The sequence below is a fragment of the Malania oleifera genome, chromosome 4 (genome assembly GCF_029873635.1).
Source record: "Malania oleifera isolate guangnan ecotype guangnan chromosome 4, ASM2987363v1, whole genome shotgun sequence".
Lineage (NCBI taxonomy): Eukaryota > Viridiplantae > Streptophyta > Magnoliopsida > Santalales > Ximeniaceae > Malania > Malania oleifera.
The window spans coordinates 8315702-8335672 of NC_080420.1; the positions used below are offsets into that span (position 1 = coordinate 8315702).

The 19971-nt window shown below is 38.2% G+C and overlaps 1 protein-coding gene across 5 annotated transcripts; it reads right to left on the bottom strand.

Annotated features, from left to right (window-relative positions):
* Window positions 1-1600: 1600 nt before the first annotated feature.
* On the bottom strand, window positions 1601-19586 carry LOC131153096 (rRNA-processing protein fcf2-like). Of its 5 annotated transcripts, none has more exons than XM_058105140.1 (8): window positions 19222-19568; window positions 11356-11399; window positions 11055-11152; window positions 6892-7131; window positions 6729-6789; window positions 2913-2990; window positions 2633-2748; window positions 1601-1899 (listed from the first exon to the last, which is right to left on the bottom strand). In XM_058105140.1, the coding sequence occupies exons 4-8, from the start codon at window positions 7128-7130 to the stop codon at window positions 1782-1784; spliced, it is 612 nt and encodes a 203-aa protein (XP_057961123.1). In that variant the 5' UTR covers window position 7131; window positions 11055-11152; window positions 11356-11399; window positions 19222-19568; the 3' UTR covers window positions 1601-1781. The 5 variants fall into 5 exon arrangements, with proteins under 5 accessions (XP_057961123.1, XP_057961124.1, XP_057961125.1 ...); XM_058105141.1 differs by having other exon boundaries at window positions 11047-11152; XM_058105142.1 differs by lacking the exon at window positions 11055-11152.
* Window positions 19587-19971: the final 385 nt, after the last annotated feature.

Consider the following 19971-nt stretch of genomic DNA (forward strand, 5'->3'; position numbering starts at 1 on the left):
GATCTGTAAAGATAGGTTAAACTTGGAATTATAATTAAGTTGATATCATCAAAATACATCAAATATGATTATGTAGCTACTAAGGCTAACAAAATGAATGTACAAAATCAAAGTAAAAACTCTAAATCAATGAAAAGGTTCACTGACAGTGTGGTCACTGACCCTTGAAAGAGAGCAGTTGGAAGAGTAAATCACTGAAAACATTTACTCAACAGATGAAGGTGGTGAGGAAGGCTAAAGGAGAAAGGAATAACAAAGAAAAGGAAGAAGAAAGGAGAAAGACAAATGGTAAGTGAGAGAGAGAAGGAAAGGGAGGGAAGAAAAATAAATAGGGGGTGGGGAGAGAGGGGGCACGTGGGGAGGCAATGGGGCGTAGGGGGGTAAGGCACGCAGAGGGAGGGGGCCAAGGAAGGGAGTGCGTGGGGGCAGGGGAGGCCACATAATTTGCATCTCAGAACTGAATTTTGGAAAGTCGGTTCTAACTTTTACTTCTTTTTTCTTCCGTGTATTGGCCTCGAGAAGGGGGTGCAGGGTCGGCTATGGAAGAACCGACTTTTGGAAAGTCAATTTTGACTTTCAGCTTTTTTTTCTTTTTTTCTTTTTCCACCTCGTGAAGGGAGTGCCAAGGGCAAGGGGCAGGGTGCACAGGTCAAACAGAACCGACTTTCTAAAAGTTGGTTGTCACATTTCAATTTTTTTTCCCACACTAAAATTGACTTTCGAAAAGTTGGTTGAGTTAAATTTTGTAAACATCATCCCGTCTACCCTATAATTGTGTTTTTTCCTTTTTTTTAATATTTCCATTAAAAGAAAAAAAAACTCATGAAATGTCTATATTAAAGGTTTTAAGCTCTAAACCCATAAAAAGGAATAAAGAGGTAAAGGATGAGGGATAAAATACCCCCCTATGCAACTCATCTCAATGGCTTTTCAATAGACCCCAAGGAAAAACAAGGAAAAAACAAAAAAGAAGTGAAGAGAAAGAGGAGATATCATATGGTGACTATCACTTACATTATACTTACACATGAAAACAATGAGTAATTCCTTTGTCCTCATAAAGCAAATATGATTTGAAACGAATTGTTTTCAAAGCATTTAAAATGTGGGATTTTTTATAAACAATTTACTAAGTTTTTGTAACTTACATATATAGGGACAAAAACCAAGGTATGGCAAAGGCTCGAACCAACTAAACTCACTCCTTGAGCTTCATTTTTATGGTGCAATGGGTGTTACCATGCCATATGACTTTTACCACTATTGATGTGATACATTTGGCATTCTGCTTACATGGTATTGCACTATCATTTGTTGATCTAGCTATTTGGTAAAACAAACAAACATGTTTGTTTTTCCTCATTTGAGTGAAGTTCACACTTAATATGAATGAATGACCTCATGGTTGAGAAATTCCTAGTCTTACTCATAAAGCAAGGTAAGCTTGGAGTGTTCCAAAAGTGGTTTTTAATGCTTGTGCACCTAAAAGGCAATGTCAAGGCATGATTTGGGAGTTTTGGATAACCAAAGCCTACAGCCTTTGATTCGTCGCACTACCAATTTTGAAATGGATAAAACATGGCTGAAAACGTCCCGAACATACCCAAAAAATTATTTTATGAATAAATAGATCCCATGGGAGCAGATAAAGTCATTGCCATCATTGTGTAAGTTGTCAATTTTAACAAAGCTGATACTTTTATGGACATGGATGCGCTTCCAGCTTGGGAAAAATAATCTAGCTAGAATGACAAGACCCAGAGGGTAAGAAATGGTAAGGATCACATCCGTCGATGCCTCCTATGCTTTGCACGCTTACGTGACTGCTTCCCTTTAATCTTCCATTTGTTAACCCCGGCAGGTCTGTTTAGCTCTTCAATCTCTCTAACCTTGCGCTTCCTACAAAAGTTCGAATAGATGGAAAATATCAGACCTCAAATGGGGAAATCAAAAATAGTAAAGATTGTTGGTTGCACGGCAAAAGCAGCTGTGGAGGAAAAATGGATCTCCATTTGCATAGGGCCAAACAGATCGGCCAAATTTTCAACAAATTTCCCTTTAGGCAAGACTTGAAATAGGATATATTATAGCAAAAGATTACCAATGGAAATATAAGATGCTAATATGCACTTGTTGCCAGCTCATTTAAGGAGGCACCTTACCACTGGAAATGGTCCGATGAAACAAGGCCTCATTAGCAAAGTTATCAGGCTAGTGTTTGTATTAATATTAACCAATACAAGATAATATACTCCTTTCTAATGCATCACTCAAGAAAATACATTGTAAGAGCCTTTTTTCCTTTGTCAAATTATTTTCTTACATTGTAGCCAAGAAATCAGCATAAATTTAATAGAACTAAGAAAATTAAGGATGCTGAATCTAGATGTCAATGTGACACTATGTTCAAAAAAAGTCCTTTTCTGCACTATCTTTTCTATTCTTTCTTTAACAAAAAATTGAACAAGTTTTATCTTATCATATTTTCTCCATGAAAATAAAAAACTAACTCTATCTAATAAACAAGGCACCATTTTGCAGTTATGAGACTGATAAACAATCTGAAATGCATGCAAACACCCATATGGAAGGCTTTGAACAAGACAGTACGGATGCTTTCTGCTCATCTCACCTGTAATCTCCAAGGGAACGATCAGAAAGCAGCTCATCAGCAAGGGTAGGCTTCTTCTCCTTCTTTGTAAGTCTACCTGAGAAGAAGTCCGATGCCGACTGTATCACTGTTCCCACCTGATTAATTGTGAAATTAAGAAGTCAATGCTTTACTGCTGGAAAAAGTACAATTGAGATATGAAATATGGATAACAAGAGGGTATAAAGATAATTAAACATGCCTAGATGATACTGGATATAATTACACTTTAAACAAGTGCAGAAAAACATGATAGGCTCACCTGGAAATACTTGGGCAGCGTCTTAGATTTTGAATCACCCTTCTTGTAGTGCCTCTTTGGATCAAGGGCATCCCTCAACTATAATCAGAAAAAGTGCAAATAATTTAAGTTCCCAAATTTAAGGGGAAAAGAAAACAAAATTTTAGAAAATCCACCTAATAGATAAAATTATAAGTCCATCGCAGAATGCCAGCAAACTAACTTTTTATCTTTTTCTGTTTAAGGAAATCAGTGCTTACAAAACTTGATAAAGCTACAAAGCAATGAATACATATGGATACATAATATTAAGTTCATAAACAGAGTTTAGTAACAACATTTTAAAAAAATAATTGAAGTATTATCAAAAATTTTGGAAATGCTTAGGTGATAACGGAACTATATGGTTAACTAATTGTATTTAATACAATTGTAAAAACTAAGAAAATGTCAGATGAATGGAGGAAAAACACTTTAATACCTATATACAAAAATAAACAAGATATTCAAAATTGTAATAACTATCGTGGAATTAAACTTACGAGTCATACGATGAAAATATGGGAAAGGGTAGTTGAACAAAGATTAAGTTTAGAAACGAAGGTCTCAAAAAATCAATTTGGTTTTATGCCTGGGAGATCTACCACAGAAGCTATTTATCTTTTAAGAAGATTAATGGAAAAGTTTAGGGAAAAGAAGAGGGACTTGCATATGATATTTATTGACCTTGAGAAAGTATATGATAGGATACCTAAGAAAGTTCTATGGTGGGTTTTAAAGAAAAAAGGTGTATGTAGTAGGTATACTGATGTCATTAAGGATATGTATGATGGAGTAATGACTAGTGTAACGACTACAGATGGAGAAACTAGAGAATTTTCAATCACCATAGGTGTGCATCAAGAATCTTCTTTGAGTCCTTATCTTTTTGCTTAAGTGATGGACAAATTGACTAATAGTATTCAAAAGGAGGTTTCATGGTGTATGTTGTTTGCAAAGGATATTATATTAATTGACGAAATTAGGGATGAAGTAGAGACTGAGTTAGAATTATGGAGAAAAGCTTTCAAATTTAAAGGCTTCAGGATAAGTAGAAATAAGACAGAATATATGAAATGTAATTTTAGTAATGATAGGCGGAATATTGGAGACAAAGTTAAACTTGATGATGAAGAAATTAATAACTAACACTTATAGATTTCGATACCTTGGATCTATTATGCAAGCTGAAGGAGAAATCGAAGATGATGTAATACATAGAGTTAAAGCAAGTTGGGTAAAATGGAGAAGTGTTCAAGTGTGCTCTGTGATCATAGAATACACTTAAAATTGAAAGAGAAGTTTTAGAGGGATAGCTATAAGACCAGCTATGCTATATGGATCGGAATGTTGGGCAACGAAAAAAGATAATATCCAAAAAGTAAAAGTTGTCGAGATGAGAATGCTTAGATGGATGAGTGGTATAACATTTAAAGATAAATTAAGGAATGAACATATTCGTGGTAAGTTAGGTGTAACTCCTATAGAAGATGAGATGAGGGAGGGACGACTCAGATGATATGAACACTTGCAACGTGGGTCACATAATGCACCTGTGAAAAAAAGTGACTTAGTTACTGTGGGGCGCAGTAGAAAGGGTAAGGATAGACCTAAAATAACTTGGGAGGAGATAGTGAGTAAGGATTTAATATCCTTAAATCTATCAATAGAAATAGTCCATGATCGCATAAATTGGTGGAAAAGGATTCATATAGCCGACCCCACCTAGTGGGACTAAGGCTTGGTTTTGTTGTTATTGTTGTTGTGGTCGTTGTATTATCTAAAATATTTGTAAAAGACTTGAATGCTCAAGTGGTGACACTAATAAGCAGTAGATTAATATGGTTATTGAGTCTTATGAATTCCAAATAAGTTTGGGCCTTGGGGCAGCTTTATTTAGGACATGGGTCACCGTGACATACAATATGAGAAGAAACATGGTAACTTACTAAAAAAGAAAAATTGTCATGATCAGGAAAAGCTCTCTTATATTTTTTGTGGGAAGCCAAGTTTGAATTGAAATGACGTGGCTTTTGTTGAGGGTGAGCTTCAGGCCAATGTTACAGGTGCACTACCCAAAATCCCTAATGTGCTATAGAGCCTTATGTACTCAGTGTTCTTCCCTTTCTTTCTTCCTACATATCTTTGTTTTGTTTTAATAACTAATATTGAGCTTAGCAGCTAAATTTTAAAAGCTGCACTTAACAAGTTGACTACACAAGTTATTTTTCCTTCTGATTAATCCAATGTAAAGATTGTTTAGGACAGTGTTTTAAAAGGCGAAGGCATAAGGCGAGGCGAGGCGAGGCGTGGCGTAAGCCTCAAGGAGTTGAGGAGTAAGCATTTTGGGATTGTATTTTTTAAAATAATTAATAAATAAATAATTATATATAGTATAAAAATGAGAAAAATATTAGAATAATTGAGAAAAAAATAAAAATATAATTCTTAAGTATTAAAAATAAGCCATAAGTTTTCAAACAGAAGAGAAAAAGCCAAAAAACACATTTCTCCAGCATGTTAAGGGGCTTTTTGGGAGATGCCTGAAACTTCTCCAACCTTGAACCCAACTTTCATGAGAAAATGGGAATAATTTTTAATATTTATTTAGTCAACTCTTGTTTGATTGTAAAAATAATACAGTCAGACCTATCGGACAGAGACTTCAAGAGAGAGAGCAGAGGCTTCGCCGAGCTTCGTCCAGGCTTCAAAAGAGAGAGCAGAGGCTGGGCCGAGCTTCATTGAGTCTTCGAAAGAGAGAGCAAAGGCTTCGAGAGAGAGCAGAGGCTTTGTCGAGGCTTCGTCGAGCTTCGTCTAGGCTTCGAAGAGAGAGAGCGAAGGCTTCGTCAGGCTTCGGCGACAGAGTAGAGGAGAAGAAGCTTTGCGGGAAAGAGAGGGAGGATAGGGTTTCAGTGCGTTTTGGGTTCTGGAGTTATGAATACCAAAAGGCGTATGCCTTGAATATGAGGCATAAAAAAGCGTGGATTTTTGGTTGAGGCGTACGCTTTTTTGGATGAGGCGTACGCTTTATTGGATTTACGCCTTTACACATACGCCTTGAGGCGTTTTTGTCCCAAAACGCACCGAGGCGCACCTCAAAAACGCCTTTCAAAACACTGGTTTAGGTTAAGTAGCTAAATACAACTCTCCAGAATAGAGGCATATTCCATTCCAGATTCTACAATCCCTATTGCTATGATCAAGTGCTAGCAATATACAATTAGAACTATGTTAAGAACAAGAATTGTTAAGAACAAGAATATAACATTTTGTCCCAAAAACCTCCCTAAGAGGGAACGTTGCTGCTTGAATTTTTATTTTTTCTTCAAAAGAATGGACTTGGCAGCAAATGCCCACTAAAATTGCATTCATTAAACCTATTTTAGGGAAGTGAAGAGATTGTAGCAGCAAAAAATTCTGAAGGCAAGACACAAGGATAATCCTCCAAAAAAAGAGACATATCTCACCAAAATAACCAGTAGGATCATAATCTTTAATAAATCGGAGTTCATTCTTTCTGTACGATCAGAGGTCACATTATTCTCCATGCATGTGTTCATGCCTGCTTATGCATGCGCAGCAGTAGGAGCAAGTATGTATGCAGGTGTAAATGTGTGTGTGCACGCGTGCACATGCATGCGCCTGTGTGTGCGTGAAAGAGAGAATTTGCAATACAAAGGCATTCACATGGCAAGCCTACCCTAGATGAATTTGACAGAATTGCAGGCCCAAAAATGTTGAAAATGGATCTGAACCAGAGCCAGAAACAAATTACAACAATAACAAGTCAGATGATACCTTCAGTAACTGGAGGTTTTTTTTCAACTCAGGCGTAATGGTTGGGGCAGGCATGTCAAACCTGTTCATTTTATGTTTTACAAAAAACAACAAACATTAGAAATTGAATTGCATTGTTTACCAAAAAATATGAGAATGATGATCATTGAAATCCTATACGTACCAATTCCTCCCAGCTGTATCTTTGATTTGCTTTCTGAGCAATTTGTTCAACTTCTTGGGGTTGTTAGGTGGGACATACAGCCCATCAACAAGCTCCGCATTAGGCTTCCACACAGCACTACAAATTTTAGTTTCAAGCTCGGTTTGAGATTTATCAGATACGTCCTTTCCAGAAGATGATGAGCCAAGAGGAAGTTTTGGTTCCCAGGAAAGACCAATAACTGTGCTGCTCTCTGGCATTCTGATTCAAAATAAAATTTCAAACAGCTTGTCTTGATATAAATCCTAATTTTTTTCATTAAACCCAAAAAGAAAAGATCAGATCAACAGAATGCATACAAACTTAAGGATAGTAATATAAAACACAGGATATTATCATAAGAGATAAAGAGATCAAGAAATTTAACATAATCAGCTGCCATCATTGCCTCAGATTAGCAACTTGGAATATAGGGACACTTACGAGTAAAAGCATGGAAATTGTGGGCACACTGATTAGAAAAAAATTTAATATAATTTGCCTTTAAAAAACTAAGTGAGTGGGGGAGAAGCTAGAGAAACTGATAAATCAGGATTTAAACTTTAGTACACTAGAAAAAAAAAACATAAGAATGGAATAAAAATTATTGTAGACAAAAACTTAAAAGATAACGTTGCTGATGTAAAAAGTAAAAATCAATATGGTAATAGGCCAAGAGATAATAAATATTATTAGTGCTTATGCTCCTCAAGTAGGCTTAGCAAAAAATCTTAAGAGACAATTTTGGAAAGATATGGATAATATTGTACAAGGCATGTCGCGGACTAAGAAAATATTCATAGGAAATCTGAATGGACACATTGGAAGGGATAATAAAGGTTAAGAGAGAATGGATAAAGGATACAGATATGGAGACAAAAATGAGCCTAGGGAGATGATCTTAGACTTCTCTAAGTCATATGATTTTATCATAATGAATACTTTAAGAAGACAGAAAAACACTTAATAACCTTTAAAAGTGAACAAAATAGAAGTCAAATAGATTTTTTTTAACTAGGAGAGTAGATCGTTTATTGCAAGAATTGTAAATTTATTCCAGGTGAAAGCCTAACCACACAACATAGAGACTTAGTGTTAGATATATATATATATATATATATATATATATATATTCAAAAATGGAAGTAAAAAGATAAAATACACTAGTGTAATAGAACTAGATTGTGGAACCTAAAGGGAGAAAATATAATAAAATTTAAAGATAAAATGATCAAAGATGGGGATTGGACTATAGAAGATGGGGGATAGAAACAAATACTCTTTAGAGTAGATTAGTTAGCTCTATTAAAAAGATAACAAAAGAGATTTTAGATAAATCAAAAGGAAGATTCTCGAATAACAAAGAAAGTTGATGGTAAGACAAAGATGTCGAAAAAGTCATAAAGATAAAAGGAATTTGGTATAAAACCTGGCAAAAAATGTAGAAACACGGATAACTTTAAAAAGTATAAAGAGATGAGAAAAGATGCGAAAAGACCGTTAGTGAAGCTAAACACAAATCATTTAATAGTTTGTATGATAGATTAGATACAAAAGAAGGGGAAATCGATGTATTTAAACTTGCTAAAGCTATAGAAAGGAAGAGTAAGGACTTAAGAAATGTAAAATGTATAAAAAGTAAGGGCTATATTGTCTTGGTTAAGGACGAATACATAAAAGATAGATGCCGAAATTACTTTAGTAAGTTGTTTCATGAAAACCATATAGAAGGCTTAAACTTAGAATTGACAAATGAGGAAAAGATTAAAAATATGAGATTTATTTGCAAAATTAGAGTTAATGAAGTTAAGTTTGGACTAAAAAAGATGAAAAATGGAAAAAAAGTATAGGACTAGATAACACCCCAATTGAAGTTTGGAAATGCTTAGGTGATAATGGAATTATATGATAAACTAATTTATTTAACACAATTATAAAAACTAAGAAAATGCCAAATGAATGGAGGAAAAATACTTTAACATATATATATATATATATACAAAAATAAAGGAGATATTCAAAATTGTAATAATTATCGTGGAATTAAACTAATAAGTCATACGATGAAACTGTGGGGAAGGGTAGTTGAACAAAGATTAAGGCTAGAAATAAAGATCTCAGAAAATCAATTTAGTTTTATGCCTACGAGATCTACCACGGAAGCTATATATCTTTTACGAAGATTACTGAAAAAGTTTAGAGAAAAAAAAAGTGACTTGCATATGGTATTTATTAACTTAGAGAAAGCATATGATAGGGTAACTAGGAAAGTTCTATGGAGAGCTTTAGAAAAAACAAAAAAAAAACAGGCAAAAAAAAAATGTATGTAGTAGGTATACTGATGTCATTAAGGATATGTACAATGGAGTAATGACTAGTCTAAGGACTATAGATGGAGAAAGTAGAGAATTTTCAATCACCATAACTGTACATCAAGGATCTGCTTTGAATCCTTATCTTTTTACTTTAGTGATGGACCAACTAACTAAAAACATTAAAAATGCGGTTCCATGGTCTATGTTGTTTGTAGATGACAATGTATTGATTGATGAAACTAGGAACGAAGTAGAGGCCAAGTTAGAATTATGGAAAGAAACTTTGGAATCTAGAAGCTATAAGATAAATAGAAATAAGACAGAATATATGAAATGTAAATTCAGCAACGGCAGGAGGAATATTGGAGACAAAGTTAAACTTGATGATGAAGAAATAATTATCACTTGTAGATCTCAATATCTTGGATCTATTATGCAAGCTGAAGGAGAAATTGAAGATGATGTGATGCATAAAGTTAAAGCAGATTGGGTAAAATGGATAAGTGTTTAAAGTGTTTTGTGACCGTAGAATGTAGAATACCCTTAAAATTAAAAGTGAAATTTTATAGAACAGCTATAAGACCAGCTATGCTATATGGATCATAATGTTGGGCAACGAAGAAATAGAATATCCAAAATGTAAAAGTTGTCGAGATGAGAATGCTTAGATGAATGAGAGGTATAACACTGAAAGATAAATTAAGGAATGAACATATTCACGATAAGTTAGGTGTAGCTCCTCTAAAAGATAAGATAAGGGAGGGACGACTTAGATGGGTTGGGCACTTGCAACGTAGGCCACATAGTGCGCTAGTGAGGAAGGGCAAGTTAGTTACTGTGGGGGGTAGTAGCAGTAAGAGTAAACCTAAAATAACTTGAAATAAGATAGTAAATAAGGATTTAATAGCCCTAAATTTGTGAAAAGACATGGTCCATGATCACATAAATTGGCGAAAAAAGATTCATATAGGCTATAGCCGACCCCACCTAGTGAGACTTAAAGCTTTGTTTTTTTTTTGTTGTTGTTGTTGTTGTTGTTATTGAAATATCTTTCTCTAAGAATATAAAAGAGAGAGCCAACAAAAACAATAAGGAGTTTTTGCTTTCATTTGTTACAAAAGACCAAAACTATTTTTAACCATTAGCTATCAGTTCCTATCAATATATGATTACGGTTCAAGCCCACAATTATTATCACAAAGGTGTCTTAAATTTTTTTCAAAAATTTGTTTTCCATATATAATTTTTTTTTCCCCATCAAATAAATCTTGGTAGAATTCAAATTGAAAAACATTTTTTTCCTATATAAATTTTGGTGGACTCTCATTGGAGAATCTCATCATACACAGTATTGTCTCTAGTGTCTTAAGTAAAACATTATATGCAAAGAATCTGCAGCACTTGTAAATGTGAAATAAAAAATCAAGGCGTTGGCCATATTTCAAAAGAATGACACGCCAATTTGATCCATTCTCTATTCTCCCCTTTAGAATGGGGAGAGAGGCAGAGAGGAAGAAAAAACTATGAGGATCATGGGATGCAAGGCACACGATCTTGTGCGTTGCAAGCCCAGGTTGCGTTCTGCTTTTTCAGTCGTCCAAAACTCCTTGCAGCACAACCTGCAGACCTCCTATGAGAAAAAGCTCAAATCCCTAACCATGCATCACTTTTGACTCTAATACCACTAATTGCAGTGTGAAAAGGAATCATAAGAACACATCCAAAATCTTTTAGAGAAGTGTTTGGAATTCTTCCATGCTAAAAAAATGAAGCTCAAAGTGAAAATTTATTGATAACAATGGAATGCAAGTAAATTCATTACTCCCTCACAAGAATCTCCCATCATAATGAATGGATAAGGGTCGGGCAGTCTTCCCCCGGTTTGGTGCTGCTTGGGGGGTCCGAAGGGCTCGCCCAAGGCTAGCGTTCTGGGTCATCAAAATAAAATAAAATAAAATAATGAATGGTTAATATTATATCTTCGATCCTTGATGATCCATGGGCAGTAGAAAATCTTCATCTTAGCAACCTATTACATGGTTAAACTATCCTACACTTATAAAGATTATTAGATAGTTAGGTTGAGGTATCAATCATGAGGGAGAGCTATGAAGGGCAACAGAGTACTCACTTGTCTTGATCAGTATTGATTACATGAGTCCCTACGTAGGTCCACTGCCAACATATAACAAAAGAAGGACGAAGTGTGAATACGGAGAGCTCTTAGAAGAGGATATTAATCATCCTCTTATCATATCATATATTATATTAAATAATAGACATTCAATCATTTTATTATCATTTAATGTCTCCTATATGTTCATGTTCTTAGGAGATAACCCGACAAATTAAAATAATTCACCATTTATTTTCAAAATAAAATTGTACATCAAACATTGTGAGGGAACAAAGAAAATAAATTAGCTAATCAATTAACTCAAAATAGAAAAAACAGAATGCAAGTACATGCAAAAGTGCTTCCTTACTCTTATGAGAGTACCAACTACAAATAGCTTATTATGTATACAGAAACTAATAGGTAGGAAGCGAAAAAGCTCACTATAGACAAAGAAGAAAATGAGACGAATTGGATCAATCTATAGATGAAATGCAATGGTCGAACCTTCTTTAAAACGGTGATAGCTTGTTGAAAACTTTAAGGCTGTTCGTTGAATGGCAATGATAGAAAGACGCAAACCCTCTGTGAAAAGTTACACTACATTTGCTTCATGAAATGGGATTGAGGCAGAAATAGAATAAAGCGAAAGAGTTGAGACAAAATGGAATCAAGGCACGAATATAGTTATTGCTGGAATACAATTACTGAGCTTGGTTTGTAATCACAATTTCAATTCCTTTCCAACATTTGGAGGGAGATTAGACAGCAGAACATTATAGAGGAGATATATGTGAATCCCAAATATCAAGGATCCACTTGATGGGGGAGGTATTGTTAGGCCACGACGATCCAAATCCCAAATATTTAGGAATTGACTAGGTCGTGGCAGTTGAACGGAGCCATTATGCTCTATTTTTTACGTGTATTTGCATGCCCTATTTTACGCATGTTTAGTTTCCCTTTTATTTCGGTTTTCTTGTACGTGGCTTTGCTTATTTAAGCAGCCAAAAGTTATCAATGAAGGAGGAGAAAATCAGTTTTATCCAAACCTTGCGGTACTTTCTCACCCAAAGAGAAAAATTATTCCAAAAATTGTGGTACATTCTCACCCGAATAGAATATTTTCATGAGTGCTCTATTTGCATTTACGCTGGACTTAACATCCCCCATCAAGTGGATCCTTGTCCTCAAGGCCCATATTCGGGAACATCTCCTGTAGCGCATTTATTTTTTTAGCTCCCACGTTGCCTCCTCGGCTGAAAGATGCTTCCACTAGCAACCCGAACTGTGAAGGTTTCCGCTGGCACCACCAGTAACCGCAATAGGTTGGTCATACGCTCACTAATAAAATTGTGAGTTGACCCGCTGTCGATCAATACAATGACGTACAAGATTCTCATGATTCTCCTCAGTTGATTGTTCTTTGGTGACATTGTCACATAACAGGTTGCCACTGCTATTGTAACCTTCCAACATGAGTATCCGTGGCCCTTGACATTTGTGTCCTGCAATAAAATGGTCATTGCAGTTAAAACAAAAGTTTTGGGCTCGCCTTTGCTGCATTTCATCCCAGGTTAGTTGTTGAACAGGAACAGCAGGGGTTGGTGGTGCTACTCGATTATCAGGGGAAATGGCTAGGGAAGCTCGCATTGGTGGTGTAGGTCTTGCAGGTTGATCATTTTTCATTCGTGCTAGGCTGATGCCTCCTTTAATGTCTGCGGCTCAAACATTTGGATATCATCCGAGATGTCCGTTTTTAAGCCACCCATAAATGTTCCCACAAGAGCTCTTTGTGTCCAACCTTGTACCCGATTGCCCAAGCGCTCAAATTCCCGTTGGTAATCACGCAGAGAACCATCCTGCTTTATCCTTAAAAGAGCTTCACCAAAATCTTCACACTCCGAAGGCCCAAAGCGAGCCCAGAGTTCATCTTCAAAATTTGCCCACGAGAGAACGCATCCTTCTTCTCCTGATTGGCCTCCCCTTCCAAAGTGGTAGGAAGCCGAAGAAACTTTCTGGGCTTCGGGAGTATTCTGGAACTCAAAATATTGGTTCACAAGATTGAACCACTTTGTCGGATCGTCTCCAGAGAATCATGGAAATTCTAGCTTGGCTGATTTTGACGAGACGATTGGTCCACCTCCATCTTTGTTTTCTCGGTGGTGATTTCCATGACTTGAGGACTCCGTATTAGAGAGCAAAACATTTGAAATATGATTGAGAGCTTCCTCCAAATGGTGAAGTTTGTTAGTCATACCAAACTCCATTTGAGGTAGTCCCTCCTGAACTGCACCAAGCCCAAACTCCAGTTGTTCAATACGTTCCTTGTTGGTTCCCATTGACTCTAATACCAATGTTAAGTCCAGCGTAAATGCAAATAGAGCACTCACAAAAATATTCTCTTCGGGTGAGAATGTACCACAATTTCTGGAATAATTTTTCTCTTCGAGTGACAAAGTACCGCAAGGTTTGGAAACAACTAATTTTCTCCTCCTTCATTCATAACTTTTGGCTGCTTAAATAAGCAAAGTCACGTACAAGAAAACCGAAATAAAAGGGAAATTGAACACACGTAAAACAAGGCATGCAAATACACGTAAAAAACAGAGCATAACGGCTCTGTCCAACTGCCACGACCTAGTCCATTCCTAAATATTTGGGATTCAGTTCGTTGTGGCCTAACAGGGGAGGTATTGTTAGGTGTCACGGTCCGCCTTTTTCACACCGTATGAAGGGCCGTGCGGCGCTAGCTAAAGCACTCTTGCTTAACTAGCCAGCCTTTTGTTTACCAACATTCATCCACGGAACACTTTCATTAACATTCAATCAGATAGCAGCGGAAATTATAATCAATTCATGAAAGCCGTGGCAACCAAGCAGTAAATATTGAAGCAAACGTAATTCATTAACAAATCCTCCGTTGACATGTTGTACTTAGCGAGGGAGGCAAGTAGGCTAAGCACGTTGACAATTGCTAGTGAGTTTTACAATGATTGATGAACACTCACCCTCCCCTAAAGAGCTTTCTAGGCCATTCTCACTCTAGCACTAGGAAACATCAAAGTGACCGAGGAGTCATACTGCCTTATTTGGCTTACAATGAAAGAAATACTAGAAAATAACCCTACACTAGTATTTACATGATGGAAACTCATCCCAAACACACGAGATAAGCGGTCATAGGCAAGCATAATGCCCTGAACAAGCTTAGCCCGTGACATTCTCCCCCACTTATGCGGTCGACGTCCTCGTAGACTTTTGGCGGTAGGCACACTTCAAATTTGTCCACGAACAGTTGAATATCTTCCGCAGAAATCCAGCTGATTTCTTTGTCATCAAGGCGCTTCCACTTCACTAGGAACTTCTGCCGCTTCTTCCTTGAGGATATGAACTTTCTGCCTGCAAGGATCTCTTCAACATCATGTCTGTCAGGTTGCACTGTCTTCAACTCTGCGCTGTTTGACCGACTTCTGCTTAGGCCTTTAGTGTTGGCGTTGAATGGCTTGAAGCAATTGACATGAAATTGCGGTTTTCTCTCCTGTTCTACCCATTTCTTCATCTGCTTAGAAGCTTTCTCCAGATAGGCTTGGGCAAAGTTTGCATTCTGTCTCCCTTCACTGGTGAAGATGTACGCCTTAGGACTCTTTTGTCTGTACAGCTCGCCCACTGTGTGAGGTAACAGCGGCAGCTGGTCTATAACAAGCTCAAAAGGGCTCTTTTTGGTTGTTGAGCGCCTTTGGGCGTTGCCACAGAATGGAGCCACATCAAGTAGTTGCACGCCATTCTTCTGGTTGTCGTTGACAAAATGGCACAAGTACTCATCTAGCAGCTCTCTGAATCTCTTCATCTGTTCGTCTGTCTGTCGATGATAACTCGAAGAGATGTCAAGATGTGACCTGAATATCCTGAAAAACCCTGTTAAGAAGTTGTCAGTGAACATTAAATCTTGGTCACAAATAATAACTTGGGGAAAACCCCAATGTTTCACAACAGTCACAAGGAACAATTGTGCCGTCTCCTCTGCCGAACAGTACTTTGGTGCGGCCCTGAAAGTACCATACTTCTTCCGCTCCCCCTTGTCTTGTTGGCAAGTGAGACAAGTTTTGGTATAATTAACCACATCATCCCACGTGTGCGGCCAATAATACCTTCCCAGTAGTCCTGTCATTGGAGTCATTCTCCGCGAATACCCCTTAACGAACTTCCTGCAGCATCCAGTAAGGCCAAGAAAGGAACGCAACTCCTTCACTGTCGTGGGGATCTTCCGTTCTTGAATCATCCTTACTTTCTCCATACCCCTCCGGATACGACCTTGTTCAACGGCTTGACCAAGGAATTTGTTGCTCCGCCGAGCGAAAGAGAAATTCTCCTTCTTCACATCCAGACTGTTTCCCTTCAGCCTGTCGAACACCTTCCGTAGATGCTCCTCATGTTTCCTCTGAAACGACACCGATGCTCCCAACGGTGTTTTGGAAGGGCGAACACATCCCGCTTCCACTTCATCAAGCTGTTTCCCCAACTCTACTATCTCTCTAGGCGCAATCCAACATGGCCCTTTAGCAGGTGGTTTCACTCCTGATAACAACTTGATCTCTTGCTCCACAGTCCGTCGTGAAGGCAAATTTTGAGGCAGCTTATCTGGCAACACCTCCTTATCCTCATCCAACACCGCTTGGATGGGCGTAGGCTCCAGCTCTTGGCCTACTTCTTTGTCTACCACCACCGTGGCTAGACGTGTCTGCTCACCCTGACCCAATATTTCATTGAGTTGTATGGCTGAAAGGGACTTCCCTTCGTCTCCTTTCGTTGCAACGACTTGCACCATGCACGAGTGATCTCCCATCAGACACAGGGAACCAGCCGAAGGCATCAGCACTGCCCTCGTCCCCATTAGGAACTCCATTCCTAGAATGACTGGATAGTCATCCAATGGCACCGCTGTGAAATTCGCATGACCTTCCCACTGTCCAAGCTTTATCACCACTTGCTTGGCTACTCCCAGAGTAGGCTGGGCTACAGAGTTAACTGCTTTCACGCGTCCTGTATCCTTCTCTAAGGATAAGTTGAGTCTTCCTGCTTCCAACTGCGAAACAAAATTATGAGTAGCTCCCATATCCACCATAGCGCGAGTACTCTTCCCATTTATCCTCAAGTCCACAAACATTAACCCTTTTGCTCGTGCAACTTTCGGTGTTTTTGCCTGCTTTTCCAATGCGTTCACTAACCGCACTGAACCCACCCTCGGGGCGTCATCCTCTTCCCCATCGTCTTCCACTGCCTGTTCTGCAATAGAAGCCTGTAAGGCATTAAGTGATGCTTTGTGAGGGCACTCAAAAACTCGATGAGGACCTCGACACAAGAAACACTCAATTTTACTCTTCCCCTTTCCATTGGGTGTGTTGAACCCTCGAGACGACGAAGCTTCCTGTGAGGTTGATGAATTAGGGTCGGCTCCCCCACTCTTGGGTTTGCCATTCTTGAAAGACTTTCCACCGTTTCCCTCTCCGCCAAACCGTTTGGACGAAGTGGTCTCATCACCAGCGTAGTCTGTCAAGCGTTCTGCAGCCGCTTGTGCAGTTGACAAGTCTTGAACCCTTTGTCTATGAAGTTCAGTTCTTGCCCACGGTTTCATCCCCTCTAGAAAATAGAACAACTTGTCCTTCTCCGACATATCCCGAATATCCAACATTAAAGCAGAAAATTGTTTCACATAGTCACTGATTGAACCCGTATGCTTGAGATCTCTCAGTTTTCTCCTTGCATTATACTCAACGTTCTCAGGAAAGAATTGGGCCTTGAGCTCTCTCCTCAAGTCTGCCCAACTATCAATCACACAGCTTCCATTTTCAATTTCTCTGTACTTGGTACGCCACCACAGTTTGGCATCACCAACCAAGTACATGGTCGCAGTATCCACCTTTGCCTGTTCTGAGGCCATCCTCACAACGCGAAAGTACTGCTCCACATCAAACAAGAAGTTCTCTAACTCCTTGGCATCTCGGGCACCCCCATACGTCCTGGGTTCTGGCACCTTGGTCTTGCTAACTCCCGGAGTGTTGGAGTTCCCCATAGCAAGAACCATCACATTTACCTTTGCATCCAGATCTGCCATCCGGGCTTGCAAAGTTTCCACAGTGTGGCGAAAGTCCTCTGACATGTCGCCTATCAAACCTGCTTGATGTTTTTGTGATCCCCTCACTTCATCAACAAGTTCTCTCATCTGGGCCACCTCCGCGGCCATAGTGTTGGTTGACTCTTCAACCTGTGCTTCCAGCACGCTGATCCTCTCAGCATTGTTTGGTGCCATGGTCACTTACCAAAGCTTTCCAAACCCAACAACGAAGGCAATCGAATTCACGTAGCAACTCAACCTTGGGCTCTCACCAAGTGTCACCGACTTGGGCTCTGATACCAAATGTCACGGTCCGCCTTTTTCACACCGTATGAAGGGCCGTGCGGCGCTAGCTAAAGCACTCTTGCTTAACTAGCCAGCCTTTTGTTTACCAACATTCATCCACGGAACACTTTCATTAACATTCAATCAGATAGCAGCGGAAATTATAATCAATTCATGAAAGCCGTGGCAACCAAGCAGTAAATATTGAAGCAAACGTAATTCATTAACAAATCCTCCGTTGACATGTTGTACTTAGCGAGGGAGGCAAGTAGGCTAAGCACGTTGACAATTGCTAGTGAGTTTTACAATGATTGATGAACACTCACCCTCCCCTAAAGAGCTTTCTAGGCCATTCTCACTCTAGCACTAGGAAACATCAAAGTGACCGAGGAGTCATACTGCCTTATTTGGCTTACAATGAAAGAAATACTAGAAAATAACCCTACACTAGTATTTACATGATGGAAACCCATCCCAAACACACGAGATAAGCGGTCATAGGCAAGCATAATGCCCTGAACAAGCTTAGCCCGTGACATTAGGCCACGACGATCTGAATCCCAAATATTTAGGAATGGACTAGGTCGTGGCAGTTGGACGGAGCCGTTATGCTCTGTTTTTTACGTGTATTTGCATGCCCTGTTTTATGTGTGTTCAGTTTCCCTTTTATTTCGGTTTCCTTGTATGTGACTTTGCTTATTTAAGCAGCCAAAAGTTATCAATGAAGGAGGAGAAAATCAGTTTTATCCAAACCTTGCGGTACTTTCTCACCCGAAGAGAAAAATTATTCCATAAATTGTGGTACATTCTCACCCAAAGAGAATATTTTTGTGAGTGCTCTATTTGCATTTATGCTGGACTTAACAAAACTGACTGAATTGGTCTATTTAACCGAACCATACCCCACCGAACAGAATTTTCAGGTAATTCAGTTAACCAAACTTAACCGAATAAAAATAAAATTAATTATGAGTAATTCTCCCTTAAAACAACTAAGTAATTCTCAAACAAATTTCATCCTCCATCCTTTTATCTTGTTTCTGTCCTTTATTTTATGCTTTTGTACTCAAAGAGAATTTTGAATCCACTAATGAAGACAACTCATTAGACAAATTTTCAACACCAAAAAATTTTTCCATGATACACAAACAAGGGTTATTGGTAAGAGCAGGGAAGAACCGAAGAAGAAGAGAACAGGGCACTGGACTTTGGGTACAACAAAAGTAAGAAAACACAAATATAAAAAAATTAAAAAGGGACAAAACTCGAATTCAATGAACATTCAAACAAATATAAACAAATAACACAAAGAAACCATTTTAAAAGGGAGACTGATAAACATGAATATAATAATTTGGAGGAAATATTCGCTCATACATTTAATCAAACACATTGTGCTCATCGTAGGGTATTGTAAAAAAGCAATAAACATCAAACTGCAAAGACTTTCGAGTTTTGAACACAACGGAAAAATGAAAAACCTGAAGGACGGAAGGTCCGAAGGAGTACTGCGAGTCTGCGAGAGTGCCAGCTGCGAAGTTGGGAAGGTGGAAGCCGACGTCCGAAGGGGAAGACTAGATCTGCCGATCTGGAACAGGATCGAACTCGCCGTCGCCGACTGTGTGCGAACTGCGAAGTGGGAAGGGAACTGAAAATGGAAGGTGAAGCTGAAGGGAACTAGGACTGGGTGTCAGGGAGTGCCTGCTGCCGGCGAAGTTGCGACTTGCGAACAGCGAACTTGGAAGGGAAGAGAAAGAGCCGAAGAGGGGAGAGGGTAGAGATGAGAGAAGACTGAAAGAAGTAAATGGGAAATTGGGATTTAGGAAACCCTAGCGCCAACCAACCTAGCCTAAAAATTAAAATCATAAATAATATAATTTAATAATTTATACGTAATTATTAATTAATTAAAAATTCAGATAATTCTGTTAACCGAAATATAAATTACCCATAATCGAACCTAAAATTGAATACCCAAAATTACCATATTCAAAAACCAAATAGAAAAGAACTATAAATTACCCGAACCGAACTGACCAAACTTGGTCGATTAATTCAGTTAATTTGGTTAAAACCAAATTATGCTCACTCCTAACCAAAACTTTCCAAGAGCCTCCACTTGCTTTTGTAAATTTGAAGTGAGAGAGATTCTTCATGAACTTTCGACCTAATCGATCGCTACAACAGTGATCTACTTTGAAGTAGTAACATATCTTAAAATTCTTATAAAA

What these genes read in the sequence shown, in the direction of transcription:
- LOC131153096 (XM_058105144.1), bottom strand. Translation starts at nt 7,130, where the DNA reads ATGCCAGAGAGCAGCACAGTTATTGGTCTTTCCTGGGAACCAAAACTT. An exon ending in CGCTGCCCAAGTATTTCCAG is followed by an intron (nt 2,749 to 2,912) that starts GTGAGCCTATCA and finishes ACAATTAATCAG; the next exon opens with GTGGGAACAGTGATACAGTC. An exon ending in CGTTCCCTTGGAGATTACAG is followed by an intron (nt 1,900 to 2,632) that starts GTGAGATGAGCA and finishes GAACTTTTGTAG; the next exon opens with GAAGCGCAAGGTTAGAGAGA.